This window comes from Dromiciops gliroides, chromosome 2 (assembly GCF_019393635.1).
Source record: "Dromiciops gliroides isolate mDroGli1 chromosome 2, mDroGli1.pri, whole genome shotgun sequence".
Lineage (NCBI taxonomy): Eukaryota > Metazoa > Chordata > Mammalia > Microbiotheria > Microbiotheriidae > Dromiciops > Dromiciops gliroides.
The window spans coordinates 391,669,153-391,691,151 of record NC_057862.1 but is presented as its reverse complement, the minus strand read 5'-3'; the positions used below and the strand labels follow the sequence as shown (position 1 = coordinate 391,691,151).

General features: G+C 44.7%; 1 protein-coding gene across 4 annotated transcripts; it reads left to right on the top strand.

The window, feature by feature from the left end:
* The first annotated feature begins 296 nt into the window (after nucleotides 1-296).
* Nucleotides 297-21,724, top strand: TBC1D13 (TBC1 domain family member 13). Of its 4 annotated transcripts, none has more exons than XM_043984624.1 (12): nucleotides 297-1,200; nucleotides 3,121-3,194; nucleotides 5,581-5,621; nucleotides 6,333-6,394; nucleotides 6,647-6,746; nucleotides 7,899-7,981; nucleotides 8,329-8,488; nucleotides 10,494-10,704; nucleotides 11,889-12,052; nucleotides 13,196-13,356; nucleotides 13,710-13,767; nucleotides 18,396-21,724. In XM_043984624.1, the coding sequence occupies exons 1-12, from the start codon at nucleotides 1,190-1,192 to the stop codon at nucleotides 18,459-18,461; spliced, it is 1,191 nt and encodes a 396-aa protein (XP_043840559.1). In that variant the 5' UTR covers nucleotides 297-1,189; the 3' UTR covers nucleotides 18,462-21,724. The 4 variants fall into 4 exon arrangements, with proteins under 4 accessions (XP_043840559.1, XP_043840558.1, XP_043840560.1 ...); XM_043984623.1 differs by lacking the exon at nucleotides 297-1,200 and adding an exon at nucleotides 1,456-1,516; XM_043984625.1 differs by lacking the exons at nucleotides 297-1,200; nucleotides 5,581-5,621 and adding an exon at nucleotides 1,502-1,516.
* Nucleotides 21,725-21,999: the final 275 nt, after the last annotated feature.

Genomic DNA, 21,999 nt, shown 5'->3' with positions numbered 1-21,999 from the left:
CCTCCCTCTGCACCACAATTGCTGGAAGTGGGGAGGAGAGCACAGTTTGAGGCCTCTGCATAGAATAAAGACTATGAAAGAAGGCAGCCTTGGAGCCCCCACCCAGACAAAGCCTTCTTCCACCCTCCTGTGCAAAAACAATAGTATTTATATATAACTGATATAACGCTTAAGATCACTTTGCAAATGTTGTCTCATTTTTCTCCACACAACAACTCTGGGACGTAGGTGTTTTATTATCTCCATTTTACAGATGAGGAAACTGAGGCAGTCAGGGGTTAAAAGACCTAGCCGAAGGTTGCACGGGTGGAATCTAAATTGGATTTGAACTTAGGTCTATCTTGACTTTAGATCCAGTAGCTCTAGCCACTGTGCCACCTAGCTGCCTAACCCGGGAAGTGTTCTCAAAAGTCTCTCGATTCTTCTGTCCAAGCATCACTAAGATGAATTTGGATCCCTCGGGGAACCTTCTTCCCTTGACCTTTCCCCTCTCTGGGTTTCAGTTTCCTAGCCTGAAAAATGAGGGAGTTGGGAAGTGTGGTGAAATGGAAAACCGAACTGGATTTGGAGCTGGAAGAGAGGCTGTAAATGGCAGAGGCAGGATTCACACCCATAGATTTAGAGCTGTAAGGAGCGAACCGTAGAGATTTTCCTGTCCAGCTCCCTTCTTTCCCCACGACAGTTTAAGTGACTTGGCCAAGGTATCAGAACCAGGACTGGCGTGCTCTGACTCCAAATCCAGCATTTCCTTCTGCCCTCAGTCCTCCGCGCACACGCAACCAGTATTTAACGATGGTGGTGGTTAAAGTGAACAATGCTAAGTGGAAGCCTTCCTTTGTGAACCTGAGTGGAAAGAGCCCACCTCTCTGTGGGGGATCCTGGCCTCTCCAGACTTGCTTTGCCAAGGATTTGCAGCGAGTCCTTTGGCGAGTCACTTTCCTTTTCTGAGCCCCAGTTTCTGGCCCAGATCCAATAACCATTCATTCATTCCTTCCTGCGTTCAACAAACGTTTGTCAGGTACCTACTGAAGGCAGACCCCTTTTAGCAGACCGCTTAGGTCCTAGCCATCTCGGACCTTTGGGGTCTCGAATGTTTCCCAGGGGACGCTAGGGGAGCCCACAGCAAGGCGGCGGCTCGGACAGGACAAGGGGTCAAGGCTCCGAGGCTCCTTGGGGCGCTGGACAAAGGATGCCCGCCAGGTAGGAGAAAGGAGCGGACCCAAGGGGAACTGGCTCCGCCCCAGGGCGAATGGGTTGGGGGGGTGAAGCCCTGAGGGTGCGGACCTTGCGGGATGGCCGGGGGTCCAGAGTCTGGGAGACTACGGGCTCCAAACTGAGGTGGGGAGGGTGCGGGGGGGAGGGGAGGAAGACGGGAGGGTGGCGGAGCGGAACGGACGTGCACGGTTTGCGCTTCCGTCCGGAGGCTTTTTTTCTGCGCTCCGTGGCTTCCGCTGCTGGCCGGGGTGGGGGGGGCGAATCCGGAAGTCAACAACATGTCGAGTCGGCACCAGAGCCGGTGAGCTGTGCTGGGCCCCGGGGGGGTTGAGGGGTCGAACTGAAGACAGCGCGGGGGCCGGGCCAGCTGCTGCGCCCTCATTCATCCCATAACATGCCCCCCCCCAATTCTGCGTCCTACTGTGCGGATGTGATCAGGAGACCCTCTTCCAGGGCCTCCTTTATCCCGCACCCCCCCCCCCCGCCTGTTCCCCACAAGTCCTGTGCTTTGCTCCCTCTTGGAGCCTCCTCTGGTGCCCTGTCCCCTTCTCCTTGCCCTGCCCTCTGCTTCCTCCTCCTCTCCCTTCTTCCTCCAGGCCCCAGTGTTGTCCCTCATCCCTCCCTGTCTCTGTTCTGTCCCTCCTGCCCCTGCCGCACTCTTGTGCCCCTTCCTTCCCTCCTCTTCCTCCATATCTACCCATTCTCCATCCCTCTCTGTTTTCCTTCTTTTGTCCTCTATTCCTTTTCTTCCTCCCATGCTCTCCATCCCAACTCCTTTTGCTGTCATTTCTTTTCCCTTCCCCTCCCCATCTTCCTTGCTTCGTGCTCCCATTTCCCTTCTCTGATTCCCTCTTATTCATCCCCATCCATTCCTCTGGTAGAGAATCCTCACTCTCTTTTAGCTACGCTCCCCCGCCCCTCGTTTTTATCCAGCTCCTTCTGCATATTGTCATTACTTTTCATTGTCTCCTTCCAGGAATTCCTTTTCTGAGGAATCTTTCCCCTATATCGTCTCCTTCTCTTTCCCTAGTTCTCTAAGTCCCACTTCTTGGGTATTTCCTGCTTTCTGATCAATAGCCTCTTTAGTCATAGTAGAGTAAGGGGCAGAAGGGAGACCGGTCTTTCCAAATTTCTCTTTTGGAGGGAAGCCACTTTCCTTTGGAGTAGCTTTGGAGGGGAACACCTGTATTCCAGGGAAGTCTTTGTCAAGTTAGAAGTGCTTTTTACTATTATCTCAGAACTTGAGAGATCCCAAAGCTATGGTCCTAGGTCTTTGCAAGAAAGGAGAAGCCATATGTCTTGGTTCCCATCCTCACCTTCAGAAGTGATAAATGCCTCAAATTTATTATTGGTTTTTCCTGTCTTGTCATGTGATGCAACTAGATTGCAAAAATAAATTTGAGTTAAAGAGTTGCCATAAGTCACAAAGGTTATGGGTACAAGTCTTAGGGACTTGGCCCGGGTCTTAGGGGAGGCATCGTAGTAGAGTAGAAAGAGCACAGGCCTGGAAATCAGGGCCCCCAAGTCCTAGACCATCTTCTAACTAACAGTATGTGATTTTGGGCAAAATCATTTCCCCTTTTTGGATGTCATTTTCCTTCTGTATATAATGAGAAGGTCGGACTAGATGATCTGGGAGGTCCTTAGCTCTGATATTCTTTTATTTTGGATTAATTTAAAGGAAAGTAAGGGTTTTGAAAATTGTTAGTATATTTAATAAGTAGTTCCCAAAAGTTTCCTTGGGGAAAAAATTGCAGCAGTTGTCAGGAGTATGTTTCTGTGAAAGAAAATAAGTACAAGTGTCAAAAGAATGAGCTTAGGGATGAAGAAGTCTGGAGACAAGTCCCTACCCTGGAGAGCTAGGGTACTTATGGGTCTTTTGAAAGTAGCATTCTTTTCTTTTAGAATTGCAGATTTCCAGGACGTCCTGAGGGAGCCCAAAATTGCCCTGGGGAAGCTTCGAGAACTCAGTTTCAGTGGTAAGGCAATTTTACTTCCTTGGGAACTCTCTAGGAATAGAGAGGCAGGAACAGGGGCCTCATTCCCAAACCTGGCCTGATAGTTCTAAAACCTGGTAGTTTTAGAAATAGTCTCCAGAACTATTTGCCAGTGTCCTTTCAACTGAGTAGCCATTGACTATGATGAACTTGGGCTTTTAGACCCATGCCTGATGATGACAGAGGTTACCACTGTCAGCAGAATTGAAAGGTCCCTTCCAGGATTTTTTTCATTTTTAGAGTTGCTGAACCTTTCACAGCATTTTCAGCTGGGAGCTGTCCTATCCAGGAATCATGCTGTTGTGGGGGACTTTTTAGGTTTAAAGAAGTCTACCCTAGTTCTAGGAGCTATGTAGTGGACTTCCTAAATGGCTTAATCTGGTTAGTCCTAGAATCACTTCTATTTTTCCTCATACCTTAGAATCATAAGATTGACTCCCAGACTGAACAAGACTATATTGAACTTTGGTTAGTGGTGAAATTCCAGCCAAGAAACACTGATTATATCAATGTTTAACTTGGTTTTAACTGGCATTATGCACACTCAGAGAAGAGATATCTGTTCTTTGCCTGACTTTTAAAAAATATCATTAGTGATATAAATGGTTCTTTATCGTGTCTCATCCCCCTGAAATTTGTTCTTTTTCAAATAATAATGGGGGGGGCAGCTAGGTGGAGTAGTGGATAGAGCTGCAGCCCTGGATTCAGGAGGACCTGAGTTCAAATCCGACCTCAGACACTTGACCCTTACTAGCTGTGTGACCCTGGGCAAGTCGCTTAACCCTCATTGTCCCGCCAAAAATAATTAAAAATTAAAATTTTAAATTTTAAAAATAATAATGGACAACTAAATAGTGAAGAAGTGGAGCCCTGGGCCTGGAGTCAGTTAAAATCTAGCCTCACGGGGGCAGCTAGATGGCGCAGTGGTTAAGACGCTGGCCCTGGATTCAGGAGTACCCGAGTTCAAATCCAGCCTCAGACACTTGACACTTACTAGCTGTGTGACCCTGGGCAAGTCACTTAACCCCCATTGCCCCGCAAAAAAAAAAAAAAAATCTAGCCTCAGACACTTACTAGCTGTGTGACCCTGAGCAAATCACATACCTCCCAGGGTCGTTGTGAAGAGCAAATGAGATCATATATATAAAGTACTTAACACAGTGCTGGCATATAGTAGGTGCTTAATAAATACTTGTTTCCTTTCTTAATAATAACAGTACAATAGCCCATTTATGTAGTACTTTAAGGTTTGTGCAGTGATTTACAAATGTCATCTCATTTGATTCCCCACAACTGCCCTATGAGATAGGTGCTCCTATTACTACCTCCATTGACCAGATGAGATAGCCAAATCCCAGAGAGTTAGAATGATTTGCCATTGAAACTAGTAGCTACCTGAGGTGGGATCTGAGCCCAGGTCTTCTCCAAGTCCATCACTCTATCATCTAAGCCATTGGTGTCAGACTCAAATAGAAACAGGGCCACTAGACCATGCATAAGGATTCCTGTAGATGCATATTGATGCCATCTATTTGGGGTATTTTTAATTATTTTGTTTAATATTTCTCAATTACATTTTAATCTGGTTCATGAAACATTCAGGCGTGTTGCAGGTCACATGTGTTTGATACCTCTGCTCTAAGCTATGCTACCTCTTACCTTTTTAATGTATACAGATTAAGGGCTCTTTTCTTCCCTCAAATTAAATTGAGATGTTGGGGAATTAATTTAAAGTTTGAGTTTCCTTATATATTAATGCATCTGTAAAATCTGAAGGATTTCCAAATCCTTCAGAATCAAGATAGAAGTTTGTTTTCCTGTGTACAAAAGTTAAGCTAAAGCATGTGGATATTGAATTTCTAGGGATTTTAGAGAGAATGCCTTGATTGAGCTACAGACTCTGATGTTTTGGGTGAATTTTATGCTGTCAGAGGATATATTGACTTTCCCATGAGATATATAGTCATTTGAAATGTATAAAACATCCAGATAGGCATGTGCCATTGGAGTTCAGGACTAATCCTCAGAGAAGAAAATTGAAGATTCAGAAAGTTCATTGATCTGTTTGTGATGTTGAACAAGAATGTCTTTTTTTCCCTGAGCGCTGTGCTGGATCAAATCTTTCTTTACCACTGGAGTAAATGAGGTCACTGCCTGGCTTTGCTAAGGTACAGGGAAACACCTTCCTGGAAGCAGGGACTCCTAGCTGCTTCTGGTGTGCATGCAGGATCCTGTCCCTGATCCATAAGGCATTATGTCTCATGCCCTCACTACCACCACTATGAGTTTAAATCTAGTCCCCTATGCGCAATCAGTGTCCTCAAGGCCCTGTCCCAAGTGAGTGACCTTTGCCTGATGTGTTCTACAGGGATCCCTTGTGAGGGTGGACTGCGCTGCCTTTGCTGGAAGGTGGGTGTTCCTGGGGGCTTGGCTTTAGCTCCCCTTGTGAGTACATGAGCTTCTGCATGGGGTAGCCCTCCTCTAGCTCTCTAGTACTGGCTGGGAAGCTTTTGCTGGTGGTTACTGGTTTTCTATTCCTCTTTGATACTCTGCAGGAGCCCTTTGGGGGCCAGTTCTCTGCCCTCTTACGCCAGCCTTGTTCATAAAAGGTCACAAAGTAAAGGTTTCCTTGATACTTCCTAGACCAGGTGATCCCTTTTAGGCAATCAGAAAATAACCCCAAGCCTAATTTAACTCTCTTCTTCAAGCAGAGAACCTTCAAATGTCCTTGAGCCTTAAAAGCCCTCACCTATGGGATGTGGGGAGGTGATATGCATGGGGTTTAAAAAGTCATGGATTCGTCTAATGGCTCTGACCCATGCCAGGAGGAAAAGCCAGACTTTCTGTCTCCTAGCTTCTCAGTTGCCCAATAGAGGTTCCTCTAAATAAGGGCTCATGCTATAGTTTAGAAGACATAAGTAGGAGAAGAGCAAGGAAAAGGGATGACTTTGTGGGTATGGAAGGAGGAGGGTATCCACTAAGAGTAAAGGTTGATCTCATCCCCACTTTCCTAAAGATATAATCTTTGAATTTGTTCCTATCAGAAATCTCTCTGCATTTCTTCCCTAAGGCTGCCGTCAGTGCAGAATATCAGAACTTCAATCTTTTCCCTTTGTGCAGATTCTTTTGAACTACCTCCCCTTGGAGAAGGCCTCATGGACCTCCATCCTGGCCAAGCAGAGGTGAGCTTCCCAGGGGAATGATTTATCCTCAGTGCAATTACAGGGGTTTTTTTTTCCCAGGAGAAGTGAGTTGGTCTCAGATAAAGGAAGCCAGACACATTCTCTTTATGCTGAATTGATCTAGAGCTCTGGGTAAGGTGTGTGTGTGTGTGTGTGTGTGTGTGTGTGTGTGTGTGTGTGTGTGTGTGTGTGTAAAAAGAGAGCCAGCCCTTTTCTCTGTACTGCTCATCTATCTCCTTCTCTTCTTGACAGGGAGCTATATTCCCAGTTCCTGAGAGAAATGATCATTCAGCCTGGCATAGCCAAAGCTAACCTGGGTGTATCTAGAGAGGATGTCACCTTTGAAGACCATGTGAGTGCCAAGGGTCAACTGCTGATTTAATTAAAGAAATTGAAGAGGTGCATGTTATGGGTGGCAGGCACTTATAGCCAAGAGGGATTCCTCCCTGGTTTCAGAAATCCCTTATGCCCTTCTTTATCCCTCTTCCCCACTACCTTCCTGGATTAAGCACCGGCCCTGGATTCAGAAATACCTGAGTTCAAACCCGGCCTCAGACACTTGACACTTGCTAGCTGTGTGACCCTAGGCAAGTCACTTGACCCTCATTGCCCCACAAAAAAAAAAAAGAAAAGGAGGAAGGGTGTGGTTTTGCTTCATTCCCTTGCTCTCCTTGCCTCCCCATTCCACCCTGTGATGGTCAAACATTGCCTTTAACTGACTGGCTTCTGAGGGCAGCTATTTGTCCCACTACCCTTTCAGAACCATGCTAAATCAGGACACACTCATCTCTTGCCCTTTCTTCAAATTTAGAGAAGGGAAAGATGGAATGACCTGCTCTTTCAGGCTAGGTGAGGCATCAAGCAAACTGAGCAATTCACTGAGCATCTCTACATGCCAAAGATTGTTAGTTACTATAGGGGATGCAAAAAAAAAATAAAAGCTACAGTTTATAGTCTAGCTGAAGCAAACAAGACAACACCTTCTTTATATTGCTGGTGAAGTCCAAAATAAGAGCTTAACTATACCTTGCAAACTCAAAGAGGAAGGACTCACCATTGGATAAAAAAAGGGAACTTTTTGAGCTGGGCCTTGAAGGAATTAGTCAAAGAAAAGAAAGCATTCCAAGGGGGAGTACTTATAGTATGTTTGGAAGAAAATGATAAAAGTCTGGCTGAGGCTGAGGGTGGGTAGAAAAATAGCCTTTGACCAAATTGTAGAGAGCCTTGAATGCTAAACTAAGGAGTTTGGATTAATCTCCTATCCTGTTGGTTGTAGTGGTCATAATACCCTTTTGTTCCATCTGCATAGCTAACATTGGATTTATCAAGGCTGACCACATTCAGGGCTATAGATGACAAGTCTAGCCATAATTGTCTTTCCCTGCCTTGTCAGGGAGGCAGGATCCCTTTACAGTCCTAAGAACTGAGTTTAACAAATGTCCTTGGTTCTGGACTGTTCTTGCTTGAGATAAGGCTGCTGATCCTACCTCTTCTCTCCACTCAGCCCCTCAATCCGAACCCTGATAGTCGGTGGAACACCTACTTCAAGGACAATGAGGTGTTACTGCAAATAGACAAAGATGTCCGGTGAGTGTGGAACAGCCCGAGCTGGGGAAGTGGGAGGAGACCAGCCCAAGGTACTGAGGTCACTTGGGAGTTCTTTGCAGTTGTTTTGCCCTGTGGCTGTTTTCTTTCCCTCTTTCCCCACAGGCCTGTGGTAAGGAGGCCTGAAGTGCAGTTTGTGGAGTTCTAGTCAGGAAACTGAAAACCAGATTTTTGGTGACAGAGCTGGAGAAGAGGGGTCCTGGAGATGCACTGCCTGTGGTGCCAGGACTCGGCAGCCCTGGGTTGGAGTCAGATCTTTTTCATTATCTCAGTTTCATCTGTCGGACAAAGCTTTATCGGTGTTCCTGTCTTCTTCTCCCCTGCTTTAGGAGGCTGTGCCCAGACATATCCTTTTTCCAGAGGCCCACAGATTACCCTTGCCTCCTAATTCTGGACCCTCAGAATGAATTTGAAACCCTCCGTAAGCGGGTGGAGCAGACTACACTGAAATCGCAAACAGTGGCAAAAAACCGGAGCGGAGTCACCAATGTGAGAGCCAGCTTGGGAGGGATGGGAATCCTCATAAAGCCCTTCCTTTTGCTGATGGCAGTAGCCATTCCAGCTTCTTTGGGCTAGTCCACTCTTGCTCTTAGTGATTGTTCTCAAGTGCTTCAGAGCTGTCTTAACCATTAATAAGGGCTGTTCACAAAGTAAGTTTATAGAATATTTTTGAGAAACTGCTACTATTACAAGAGAAGTGAGTTTTGCAGGGGCTTAAGTAACTGCTTAGTGCTAGTTGTTCTGTATGATGCCCCAGCACATTCAGACCTTTTTTGTAGCATGGAGCAAGCTTCAGAGTTAGGTAAAATATAGAGTTCTTAAGTTTGATTTGCTGGTCTTTTTTTTTGGGGGGGGGGGCAGGGCAATGAGAGTTAAGTGATTTGCCCAGGGTCACACAGATAGTGTCAAGTGTCTGAGACTGGATTTAAACTCAGGTTCTCCTGGATCCAGGGCTGGTGCTTTATCCACTGTGCTACCTAGCTGTCCCTTGTATTTTTTTTTAAAGTAACAATGGGCTTCTGCCTTCTTTCCCAAATCTATGTGTGTCTTTTGCAGGGGGGGCGGGGGGGGGGGCACAGAAATGAGGGTTAAGTGACTTGCCCAAGGTCACACAGCTAGTAAGTGTCAAGTGTCTGAGGCCGGATTTGAACTATAAGTCCTCCTGAATCCAGGGCCAGTGGTTTATCCACTGCGTTACCTAGCTGCCCAATGTGTGTCATTTTTAATACACTTCCTTTTGGAAAACACTCTTTATAAGCATCAATAAGTTAGTGTGGAATTGTTTTTTATAGGGCACACTTTTCTGGGAACTATGTGTCTAGGAGAGCAGCAATTAGTGTATGTGTGTATATATACATATGTACATATATACAAACATACAAAACTTTATTTTGACAATCATTGGTAGTTAATAGATATTCACATATATGAACAAGAGCATTTGGTAAGTAAAAGAAACATGTAGATATTTTCAATGTACTTACGCCAATTCTTAGAAAGTTCCAGCTGATCTCCATTACAAGGATGCCATAGATGTCAAGTAAAATATTGTTTGACCCAGGAAAGTATTTCACTGAAGGGAGTGTATACTAGGAAATAACCTTGTTAACTTAACCTTTTGAATACCCTTTGTCTTTGGTTATTGGTCTTCTGGTGGCAGGAAGGGAATTGTTGGTTTTGAATTCAGAGATCTCTTGATAATTATCTGAGGGGTATTCCTTCTTACCACTAGTGTCAACTCAGCTTCTATTCCATCATAGCCTTTGAGTCTTATGAGACACAGGATTAATAGAGATACTAGGGGAATATTTGATTGGGGCATTACTTTTCCCTTAGCCTCTTTCAGCAAACTTTTCTTGGCTTCCCTCAATGCAATGTAGAGTCTTTGCAGTGGTGTCATACTCAAATAGTTACAGAGCCATTAATCCATACATTAGGATCCTTGCAAGGGCATATTGGCTTAGTTCTAAAATGTAATATATCTATGCTTTATTGTATTTTTATTTATTTTGTCAAATATTTGCCAATAATATTTTTTATTTTTTTAATAAAGTATTTTATTTATTTTTTTTCCTGTTACATGTAAAGATAGTTCTCAACTTCTGTTTATACAAGCTTTCCAATTTCAGATTTTTTCTCCCTCCCTCCCCCCTCCCCTAGACAGCAGGTAATCCGATATAGGTTTTATATATATTTATATATATATAATAACATTAAACATATTTCTGCATTAGTCATGTTATAAGTGCCAATAATATTTTAATCTGGTTTGAAATGTATGAGGCAGTGTGGCCTCCAGCCTCATGTGGCCTCCAGACTGTGTGTTTGACACCTCTGCTGTAAATCACACATACCTCCAGTACACACGTACACACACACACACGCACACACACACACACACACACACACACACAGAGCAGTCTTTTCCTTAACTTGAGAATAGGACTTATGGTGCTAGAGGCTTTTCTTTAATATTTAGTTCCTTTCCTTACAGATGAGCTCACCTCATAAGAGCCCAGCCCCAAATTCACTAAGTGAGTATGAAGTGCTGCCCAATGGTTGTGAAGCCCATTGGGAAGTGGTGGAGCGAATTCTGTTCATCTATGCCAAGCTGAACCCAGGCATCGCTTACGTCCAGGGCATGAATGAAATCGTGGGGCCTCTCTACTACACCTTTGCCACTGATCCCAATAGTGAATGGAAAGGTGAGAGACTTAGGGATGACCCATCACCGCCAGGTTCTTGCTTCCGCCTCTAGGACCCCACTTATTCAATTTCCCTGCTATCTCAGAGGAATGGGGAAATCAAATCAGGTGAAAAATCAAGAAACATGGGGAGGCATTATTGTGTAGTAGAAAAAGCATTGGACCTAGGGGTCAAGAGAACTTGAATTCTAATGCTGTCTTTGCCAACAGCTATAACTGCTGTCTTTCTCAGTTTCTTCCCCTGTCAAATAGGAGTCAGAAAGTTATTATTGGAAGGGATCTCAGACCATTGGGTTCACCTCCCTTATTATGCTGATCAGAGGCTAAAGATCAAAGAGATGAAATGACCTTTTTCCAGTCCTGTGGCTCATTATTAATGGCTGAGTTGGGGCAAGAGCCCTGGTCCAATGCTCTTTTTCTTGCACTCTTAGCAATTCCTGCCCCATTTGCCTCCCAGGGCTATGGTACATGGCAGATGCCTAATCAGTGCTGACTCTATTGAAGTATTGTGAAGATCAAGAGAGATAAAATGTATTCATTCAGCAAACATTTATGAGAAGTCTGCTCTGGGCGATGGAAGTATAAATAAGGCATAATCCATGTTGGTGCTTACTCGACAAATAGATGTAGTACCAATCAGTCCCTAAGAGTAGTACAAAGAACTTCCTGTTCATGAAATTGCTTTGAAAATCTCAAAGTGCTAAACTAATGTAAGGTACTATTATTATTACTGTGCTTAGGACACTACAATAGTTGTCCCAGCTAGGTAAAATAAGGTATGCAAAGAGAGAGACAGTCTCTACCTTTAAGGACCTAAGTTTAAGGGAGAGAGAAACCTACATGTGAAAAATGTCAATAAGAATAGTAGTCTTAAAAACACACCAAGAAGAACCAGTTAAAGATGTTAGGCAGTACACAGTCATCTCCTTTGCATGTCCTTAGGACATGGCTAGGCATGTAGAAGAGTGTAGGATCCCCGTGATCTGGGCTGGCCAAGAAAGGTTTCACAGAGGTCCCAAGGACAGGTAAGGCTTGTCTCGGCATAGCCGAGGAAGAGGAAAGGATTGTAGGTGGGTGCCCCAGCCCAAATGGAGGAGTGTGGGGGGGAAGAAGTATAACTGCTTCCTTGCTCTTTCTCTGTGCCGGTTGAAGCCCCCAGCCCCAGCCCCTCGGGTCTCTTCCAGAGCATGCCGAGGCAGACACATTTTTCTGCTTCACCAACCTGATGTCTGAGATCCGGGACAACTTCATCAAGAGCCTAGATGACTCCCAGTGCGGCATCACCTACAAGATGGAAAAGGTGTACTCCACCCTGAAGGAGAAGGATGTGGAGCTCTACTTGAAGCTGGTGAGGAAGGCCCTCAGGGCCTGTCCAGCGTTTGAGCCTGTCCCTGTGATTATCAGTGTTGATCTACATGTAGCTGGTGATTGAGGGGGAACTTGGAATTGTAGGGTTTTGGGTTCGTTTTTCCACATCAAGTCTCCCCTAACTCCAATTCATCCTTCTCTTAGCTGCCAAAGGAAGTCTCCCAGAGTGCAAGTCTGACCATTTTACCCCATCCTCAATAAACTCTAATGCTTCCCAATTGCCTCTAGGAATAAATATGAAATCCTTTGGCATTTTCGATGCTTCATAAGCTGGCTCTTTCCTAGGTTTCTTCTACTTTCTCTTCCTACCAGTCTTTCTTACGCTTTATTCCCCTCTAAATATTCTATAATCTAGTGACATTGCTTTCTTGTTATTTTTTTACACAGAGCACTCTGTTGCCTCATTTCTACCCACTGACTTCCTTCAAAACTCAGCTCAAATCCTACTTTTTTCAGGAGGCCTTTGTTTCATCCCTCTGTTCCTCTTCCTCCTTATCTTCTTCTTCCTCCTCCTCCTCCTCTTTCTTTCTTTCTTTTTTTGTTTTGTTTTGTTTGGTGAAGCAATTGGGGTTAAGTGACTTGCCCAGGGTCACACATCTAGTAAGTGTCAAGTGTCTGAGGCCAGATTTGAACTCAGGTCCTCCTGAATCCAGGGCCAGTGCTTTATCCACTGCACCACCTAGCTGCCCTCCTCTTTCTTTTTACCATCTATGCTCACCTCCCTCCCTGGAGGGCCCCTCACCCACCTTCCCATGCCTTTCCTCTGGAATCACTTTCCATCTTGTATGTACATAATTTCTTGCACAATGTCTTCCCCAGTACAGGGTGAGCCCCTTGAGGGTAAGGAATGTTTTTGCCTTTCTTTGTGTTGCCAGTGTTTAGCATTGGGCCTGGCACATACTAGGTACTTAGTTTGTTGACTGGCTGACTGAATGTCAAGCCCAGCAGCAGTCCTGGTAGGAGGTATGGTCAGAGAACTGATCATTTAAAATATGACTTGCAAATGGATACTCAGTTGAGATCTGGTTAAAACAAGTCCTTGATTGGGAAAAAAGGACACTGGAAGAATCAGTTGCCCAGAGATCGCCTTCCTAACCTGAAACTGCCTTCACTTAACTCATAGCAAGAGCAAAACATCAAGCCCCAGTTCTTTGCTTTCCGATGGCTGACGCTGCTGCTGTCCCAGGAGTTCCTGCTTCCTGATGTCATCCGAATCTGGGATACCCTCTTCGCTGATGACAACCGATTTGACTTCCTCCTCCTTGTCTGCTGTGCCATGTTGGTGTGAGTCTCCTGTGAATCAAGAATGTCCTCCCTCAGCTGAGCAATCTGGGGGAGGCCATGGAATGGGATTGGGAGGAATGCCAGAAGAAGGAATAAAGATCTCTCGTTTTTGGTCAGAGTGGGGGTTTTGGGTCAAGAAGCCAGTCTGTTGATTTGATATTGGGATTGTTTGGGAGAGCATTCCACAAAACTCCTCATTGGTGGTGGAAGGAAAGAGATTATTGGTCAAGCAGGATCCTTTCTCAGTGACATATGAACCACGTCTTGGCCTCTTAGGGATAGGTGTCTATAGTTCGTGGGTCCCTCTGTGGAAATTTGAAGGTTCAAGTTGTGTTGGGACTTGTTTTCTTTAGATTGATCCGGGAGCAGTTATTGGGAGGGGACTTCACCTTGAACATGAGGCTGCTTCAGGTAAGGGCCTGGGAAAATCCAGGCTGAGAAGGTAGGGCCAACAGCTATTGTTGAACTATCCCTTCTGAGAAGTCCTCACAGGCAGACTACTGACAGGGAGATTGGGGGGCCCAGAGAGCCTTTGCTCTTTGCAGTTTGATGAGAACAGTTGCTTTCAGAGATACCATAGCTAAGGGGGTAGGGGGAAAGGGATAATTAATCAACAGGCATTTATTAATCACCTACTCTGTGCCAGGCACTAGGGTACAAAGTATAAAGAATGAAACCATCCCTTCTCACAAAGAGCTTATATTCAAATGGGGGCGGGGGGGGGGGAACAATGGGTACATAGTGAAATATTTACAGCATGATAATTAAGTGGATATTTACTAAGTCACTAAATACTAGTTTGGGAGGGAGGGTACTAGCATTTGGGGAGGGTCAGATTAGCAGAAGCCTCATGCAGAAGATCTCTCTTGAGCTTAAAGAAAGGGACTCTGTGAGGGGAAGGTTAGGAAAAAACAAATTTCAGGAGCATGAGGTGAGTAGTGCAAAGATACTGAGAGAGAAGAGGGAGTGTCATGATGAGAACAGATGAGGCCAATGTGTCTGGGTTCCAAAGTGCATGAGAGGGTGTGATGTCTAGCAAGGTGGGAAAGACAGAGCAGGATGCATAGAGCTTTAAAAACTAAACAGAAGAGTGTATTTTATCCCAGAGCCACTGGAACTGACTGAGTAGAAGAGTCACATGATCATATCTGTGCTAAAGGACAATTATTTTGGTGGCAGGAGTATAGGATGGACCAGAGTGGGGAGAGGCTGGAGGCAGTGAGCCCATTGAGGAAGGTATTTCAATAACCTAGGCAGCAGGTGATGCAGGCCTAAACTAAGGTGGGCTGTGTGTGAATGGAGAGAAGAGATAGTCCAAGCTATGTGAGCTGATGAAATTACTGAGATAGCATTTAGAAGGAGAAGAGAAGGGGGCGGCTAGGTGGTGCAGTGGATAAAGCACCAGCCCTGGATTCAGGAGTTCCTGAGTTCAAATCCAGCCTCAGACACTTGACACTTACTGGCTGTGTGACCCTGGGCAAGTCACTTAACCCCCATTGCCCTGCAAAAAAAAAAAAAAAGGAGACGAGAAGTGGGCCTAAGACAGAACCTTTGGGAACATCCACACTTAATGGGCCAACTGTGGATGATAACCTAGCAAAAGAAACAATGAGAAACTAGACATGTAGGAAGAGAACCAAGAGAAGGGAAAATTTTAAAAAACCTAGAGGAGGAGAGTATCCAGGAGGAGAGGATGGACAACAGTGTCAAATGTAGCAGAAAGGCCAAGAATGAAGACTGAAAGGTTGAAGATTTAAGAGAGAGAGAAAAAGGGAATGACTGAGGTTGTAATAATCTGCTGGAGAAGATGGGAAGGGATGGCATCAAGAGCAAGATCAAGAATGTCGGCAAGAAGGAGAGTGGGAGATGATGTCAAGGGGTCTTGAGATGAAGAGAATGGGAGAAGAGGGAGCTCATGTTGAATGGTCTCAGTTTTCTCAGTAAGATAAGAGTCAAGGTCCTCACCTGCTACGGAGGGAGGAGTTAGGGCCTGACAAGGAAAGAGGCTTGATATAGCTTCTGTGGGGAAGCAAGATGGGGACTCAGCTGAGGGGAATAAAAGGACTACCTTGCTGCAGTGAGGGCCTAGTTGAAGTTATTGGCTAACATGAATTTTTAATGTATGGTAGTCAGAAGAGTTGTGAGACTTCTTCCAATTGCATTTAGTGGATAGTGTATAGGAGGTGGATGGTGGGAGTAATCTAGGGATGAGGACCAAGAGGGGTGAAGCATAGGGGAGGCATAATGATAGGAAGTTATAGTCTGAAAGGAAATGTCAAAATTTCTTTCTTTCTTTCTTTTTTAAAAAATTAATTTATTTATAATTTTTTTAGTGAGGCAATTCAGGTTAAGTGACTTGCCCAGGGTCACACAGCTCAGAATTTCTAATAAGGGAAGTGGACAGTGACCTGGAGATAGATAAATGACAGCCCTTATAATAGCTAGCAATTATATACCATTTTAAGGTTTTCAAAGCACTTTACACATATTATCTCATTTGCTCCTCATAACAATCTTGGGATGTGAGTGCTATTATTACCCCCATTTTACAGTTTGAGGAGCCTGCTGTCGGAAAAGGTGTCATTACTTGGTCAGGTTTACACAGGTGCAATCCATCTGAGGCAGGATTTGAACTTGGAGTAGGTGTTGAAGACTCCAAGGCCAGGTCTCTAGCCACTGTGCCATTTAATATGGCTTGTGTGGAAAATGTTGATTGAGTAGAATTCAGAGGAGAAAAGTGAAGGCAAAAGGAATAAGAGGAAAGTAAATGGGATGGTGTGTGATTTACCCAGGGTTACACAGCTAACTAACAGTGGAGTATAGGGCTCTGATTTAGCACTGTGCACATTTTTTCCCCTTTGGGTGTCTTTTACCATTTGCAGGGCTCTGGTTTTCATGGATTCAGACTTGCTGCCATGATGCCTAATTTGCTCCTGGAAACAAGATTGTCTGCCTTCATATTCTGTTGCTACTATACATATTTCTTCTTAGGATTTGTCCCCACTCTGATCCCCTTAAGTTCTAGACCACTGTTTTCGACCCTCTTACTTTCTGGAGAAAATCAATCAAACATTTATTTATTTATTTGTTTGTTTGTTTGGTTTTGTTTTGTGAGGCAATTGGGGTTAAGTGACTTGCCCAGGGTCACACAGCTAGTAAGTGTTAAGTGTCTGAGGCCGGATTTGATCTGAGGTCCTCCTGACTCCAGGGCTGGTACTCTATCCACTGTGCTACCTAGCTTCCCCAATAAACATTTATTAAGTGCCTACTATGTACCAAGCATAGAGCAGCTGGGTGGTGCAGTACATAGAGTGCTGGGCCTGGGGTCAGGAAGATGAGTCTTCCTGAGTTCAAATCTGGCCTCAGACACTTATGAGTTGATTTGGACATGATGAGTTTAAGTCACCTAGCTTCCCCTAAAGTTAGATTATATAGGATTAAGAAGAGAGAGAGGGGGGCAGCTAGGTGACCCAATGGATAAAGCGCTGGCCCTGGATTTAGGAGGACCTCAGTTCAAACCTGGCTTCAGACACTTGACACTTTACTAGCTGTGTGACCCTGGGCAAGTCACAACCCTCATTGCCCTACCAAAAAACAAAACAAAACAAAGAAGAGAGTGAGAGGAGAGAGAGAGTGGAGGTACCTATTGTAAAAAGCCTTTTGGAGGAGTTTAGCTACAAAGGGCAGAAGAGATGGAGGATGATAGTTAACAGGGATGGAAAAGGTCAAGTGAGGGTTTTTTCAGGATAGGGGAGTATGGACATGTTCATAAGTAGTAGGAGATGAGCCAGTACATAAGGAGAGATAAAAAATATGACAAGGGGCAGCTAGGTGGCACAGTAGATAAAGCACCAGTCCTGGATTCAGGAGGACCTGAGTTCAAATTCAACCTCAGACACTTAACACTTACTAGCTATGTGACCCTGGGCAAATTACTTAACCCTCATTGCCCCACCAAAAAAAAAAGTATATAAAAATAAATGATAAAGTAGTGATGACAGAGGGGACAATAGTGGCTACTATTCATATAGCACTTTAAAGTTTGCAAAGTGCTTTTTTGCTCCATTTGATCTTCACAACTACCCTAGTAGGTGGGTGCCATTCTTATCCCCAATTTACAGATGAGGAAACTGAGGCTGAGAGAGGTCAGAGAGGACTTCTTCAGGTTTGAATGGATACAGAAACATTAATCACTTGGCTGTGTGCCAATCCCTGGGAATACAAATAGAAATGGCAAGGCAATCCCTGCTCTCAAGGAGCTCCTACTTTTAATTCAGGGAAATAGCACAAAAAAGACGGTTCAGCTACCCGATGGCTAGAAAGATTTGAAAGTCCTAAAGGTTCAAGAACAAGGCCCAGAGATCCTTAGGTCACGTGACCAGGTCCATGACATTGTTCAGGGACTGCAGGTTAAAGGGCCAAGGTAGATGGTAAGAACTGGGCCCCACTCATTTACTTGGGTTACATCCTATCTCTACATTTGTTGAGTATGGTCATGTATTCCTCTCCTCTCCCCATACCTTTTTTTTTTAACCTTTTTGATCTTGAGTAGATACACTGGTCCCTCTCTCCCCACCCTCTTTGTAGGAGGGGCCTATTTTTTTTATCTTGTAGTACATCATTTGGTGTACTGTACATGCTGTACATATATATATATGTGTGTGTGTATATATGTATATATGAAATATACAGGGCTCATTTGAAGCCACAGAAAGACAGTGTGGAAACCAGAGGCAAAGAGTAGTACCCGATTGAGTGATGGAAAAGAGGCCATGGTCAGGCTTAATCACATTACAGATGGAACATAAAGTCTTGATGGCTTCACCACCTGCGGATTGGAGGTGCAAACAAAGCCCATCTAGTGTGGAAATTCAGTTAGATGAGTTACCTAAGGAAGGTGGAGCTCTTAGTTATGGGCTGCATAGAATAAAAGGCTTTTTAGCATTCCTTGTCTTGGCAGCAGCTTCCTCCAGCCCTGAATTCTTTGCTGATGGTAAGGATGCATCCACATACGAACCTCTGTTTTCATCCCTCTCCAGGATTACCCCATCACAGATGTTCACCATATCCTACAGAAAGCCAAGGAGCTCCAGGACTCGAAGTAAGCCGGTATCAGGGAGGCTGAGGACTCCAACTACCTAAGGAGAGGCCCTGTGGTCAGAGCCAAGTCTGTGTCAGCCCTTGGAAATTCCCAGAAGCCTCTGCTTTGCCTGGAGCTGTTGGGGCAGTAGAGTTCAAGCTGATTGAATACCCTGCTTCAGGTGTCACTCATCCACATGATCCAATCAGCACCTCTGAAGCAGCTTCATTCTTTTATAATTGTATTTTATTTTCCTAGTTTGACTCCTCATTATCTGTCTATTGTTTCTCATTCCCTTCTCAGTCTTCCTACCCCCACCACACACTCCACATCCTATCAACAGTTTCCTCAAAGCCATTTCAGGATTGGAGTCAGCCAGGCTCACTTTCTTTGGGAGGATTCTGTTGGGTGAATGGGCTGCCTGGAGGTTGACAAGGGTCCCTTTATGTCTCTACCTCCCTGTCCCTCAGTCCTGCTACTGGGGATCACAACTACTGCTTTTCCATCTTCTGAATCTGCCTCACCTCTTGGGGATGGGTGAGTAAGTAAATTTTTCAGAGACCCTCCATTCCTCCTCCTAGCAGGAGCTTTGAAAGCTCCTCCCCCTAGAAAGCAACACTAGAAAGAACCAAGAGGCCAATCATGAGGAGTTTCTTTTTGCTCTCAATGTTTCTTTCTTCCATCTCTCTTTTACAGTTCTATTTCGCCTTATTTCAGAGGTATTTTCTCCACCAATTTTATCAAAGGAAATAGTTGAATTAGAATCCCCAGGTGGTGAATCACCTGATGACACTAAGACCCCATTTCCAGGGAGCCAAGGACAGTGCCAGTACTAGGGAGCTTAGACTTTGCTTGCATGACTGCACAGGTTCAGGACCTTGGGTGTCTCTTCCACCCCTGAGTCCCTCACCTTCAAACCTCTGTCCATCATGTTTTAGCAAGCTCGCAGTGTTTTCTGAGTTTGGCAGGCCCGGTGTTTCTCATTGTCCAATTAAAGGTGTCTGTATTGGAGAACAAAAGTCACTAAGTTTTGCCCTATGGGTGTTTTGAGCCTAATACCACCCAGAAAACCTTTGTTGCCTTTCTTCCCTTAAGTCTCTTTGGCTTTAGAACCCTAGAAAAGTACCACTTGCCTGGAAAGGGCTTGGAGGTGGGAGGCAGGGACCCAGGGACTATGGAAAGCAATGCATCTTGTTTCTTCAGTTCAGAGACAAGGTTTTAACTGGAAATGAGAGTTCTTAATAGGAAAAGGGCTTAGAATTATTAGCTTTTACTGATTTGGGGACAGGTATCAGGTAATGAGGAAACCGGGATCAGTAGGATGTTCCCACCAGGGTCAGTTGGTACACAAGCACTTATTGTAATTTATAGTGGGGCTTATCTCCAAAGTCACTTCCTGATGCTAATACTGAGGAGTACAGGGAAGTCCATTTGCTTAGGGCACGAGCCAGCACTCCATTGGCATAGACACCAAAGCAGGACAATCCTAGAAGGGTTTGCTGGCCAGCTGGCTCTAACCTGGCCCCTTTGAAAGCCACTTCTCCTCTTGATATAGCAGTGGGTGAATGTGACTAACTTTGTTCAAAAGCATGTTATTTCTCTTTGGAATTTAGAATTCTAATATTAGGAGAAGGTATAAAGAAGAAGGTATCATAGAGAAGGCCCTAAATGTTATTTGGTCTTTCTCCTTTCTCATGCCATCCAAGCAGGACTGGGGTCTTGGGTCTGACTCTCCAGGCCTTCTCCGTGTCATGTGCCGCCCTAGGTGCTTCCCAAGCTTGAATTCTGCCATATTCCTGATAAGGAAACAAATTCTTTTACTGATTCCAGTTAGGCCAGGGTACTCATTCCATTTCTTTGGTCTTCTCTATAAGCTTCTGGCTCCTCCTCTTGCCCTTCTAGCACTGTCAGTATTTGGGAGACTTTACTAAAACTCCATTATTTATTACAGATGGGTAAGTTTGGTGGTAGAAATGAATGTATGGCCCTTATGACTTGTCAAAGTTACCTGGAGATCCCAGCACTACTCTTCCCCCATTTTATTTTTGCAGCAGTCTACAGTTTCTGGCCATCTCTGTCACTTTTGTAGGCTTGGTTCTGAAAGGGGGGAGAGAAAAAAAAATAGAGAGATGATTTCCTTCCCTTTGGGCTCCCCACCTCATGGTACTTGCTTAGTTAGTGTCCCGGGTGATTCCTTTTAATTTCTCACTTCTGATTGGAGCTGTGGAGTCTGTGGTACTCCAGGGCAGTAAGGAGGCAGCTTGGGCAGAGCTGCTTGTAGAAGATATTCTCCATCCCTCACCCCCAGCTTAAGGTTCTGTCAACTATCCTAGAGAATTTTAAGGGATAGGGCATACACTTGAGGTACCTGGGAGGAATTAAAGATTTCCTTCCATTTACTGAGGCAGAAGGAGATCAAGGAAGCACTTGCTGTATTCTTTCACTTATTTTCTTCCTGGATGATCTTCTCTAAAGCTTCAAAGGAAGGAGGAAGGAAGCTGTGTCATGTTTTCCAAGTCAACCCTCTATGACTGTCTACCAGCTTTTCTCATGGAGTATTAGGGTAGGTGATCCCTTCTCTGGCTGTTTTTTTTTTCCTCTTCTAAGGACCCTGGGCTGAAAAAATATTCTCTGTTTTACCTTACAGTACCAGGATTGTACCTCAATATTTTTATGGCCTAAGGGCTCTGGCTCAGGGGTCCAGCCAAGACTGCCCAGATAAGCTCAGACACATTCCCTTCTTGCCTTTTCCGGGCCTATACTGTGCTATATGTATAATCCTGAAACAAAGATGGGACCTGATCACCCCAGAAGCCTACCACCACTCTCTGTACTGTCCTCATGCCTTCTTGACCATGCAGGGAAAGCTGGAAGGAGGGGCTTGTGTTAGCAATGAGTCAAGCCATGAAAAGTTTAAATTGGAAAGTGGCCAGACCATTTGTCTAGTTTGTTGCAGATCTGACTTTCCTTCCCTTTGGTTAAGCTCCCAGATTCAAATGGTGGACTCATGAAAATGGTCAGGTCTACAGACTTGGTTCCTAAGTCAGTGGTCTCATAAAGGCTGGTACTTGTAGCATTGGATGGCTAGAGGCAAGCCTTTCTATTGGAGAACTTCCTCAAGAGCTGGACCTAAGGCCCCAGTCCACACCTCAGGCTTTTTCCAGCTTTTTTTGTTCATGGTATCAAGTAGGCATTTCTTTGGATTGCTCAGAATGTTTTTTCTTTTCAATTTTTTGTTTCTTAATCAGTGCTGTTCATGACAACTTGTCTTAATAAATCATGTGTCTTTCCTTTGCAAAGGACCCATTGGCTGTGATTGAGTTGCACACAGCTCTGTAATAGGAGAAAATGCTGGGATGAGGTGAACTATTGTGAAAAAGACAGAATATCAAGATTCTGTGTAATATTAGAAATGCCACAAACTTTGGGATCATCTAATCCACCCTCTTTCTCCTCCCCCCCCCCGTTTTTGGGGGGCAATGAGGGTTAAGTGACTTGCCCAGGGTCACATAGCTAGTAAGTGTTGAGTGTCTGAGGCCAGACTTGAATTCAGGTCCTCCTGA

Coding starts and splice junctions, on each gene's coding strand:
- TBC1D13 (XM_043984623.1), top strand. CDS start 1,494: ATGTCGAGTCGGCACCAGAGCCG. Junction 6,747..7,898: donor ATGTCACCTTTGAAGACCAT/GTGAGTGCCAAG, acceptor CTCTCCACTCAG/CCCCTCAATCCGAACCCTGA. Junction 13,357..13,709: donor GTCTGCTGTGCCATGTTGGT/GTGAGTCTCCTG, acceptor TGTTTTCTTTAG/ATTGATCCGGGAGCAGTTAT.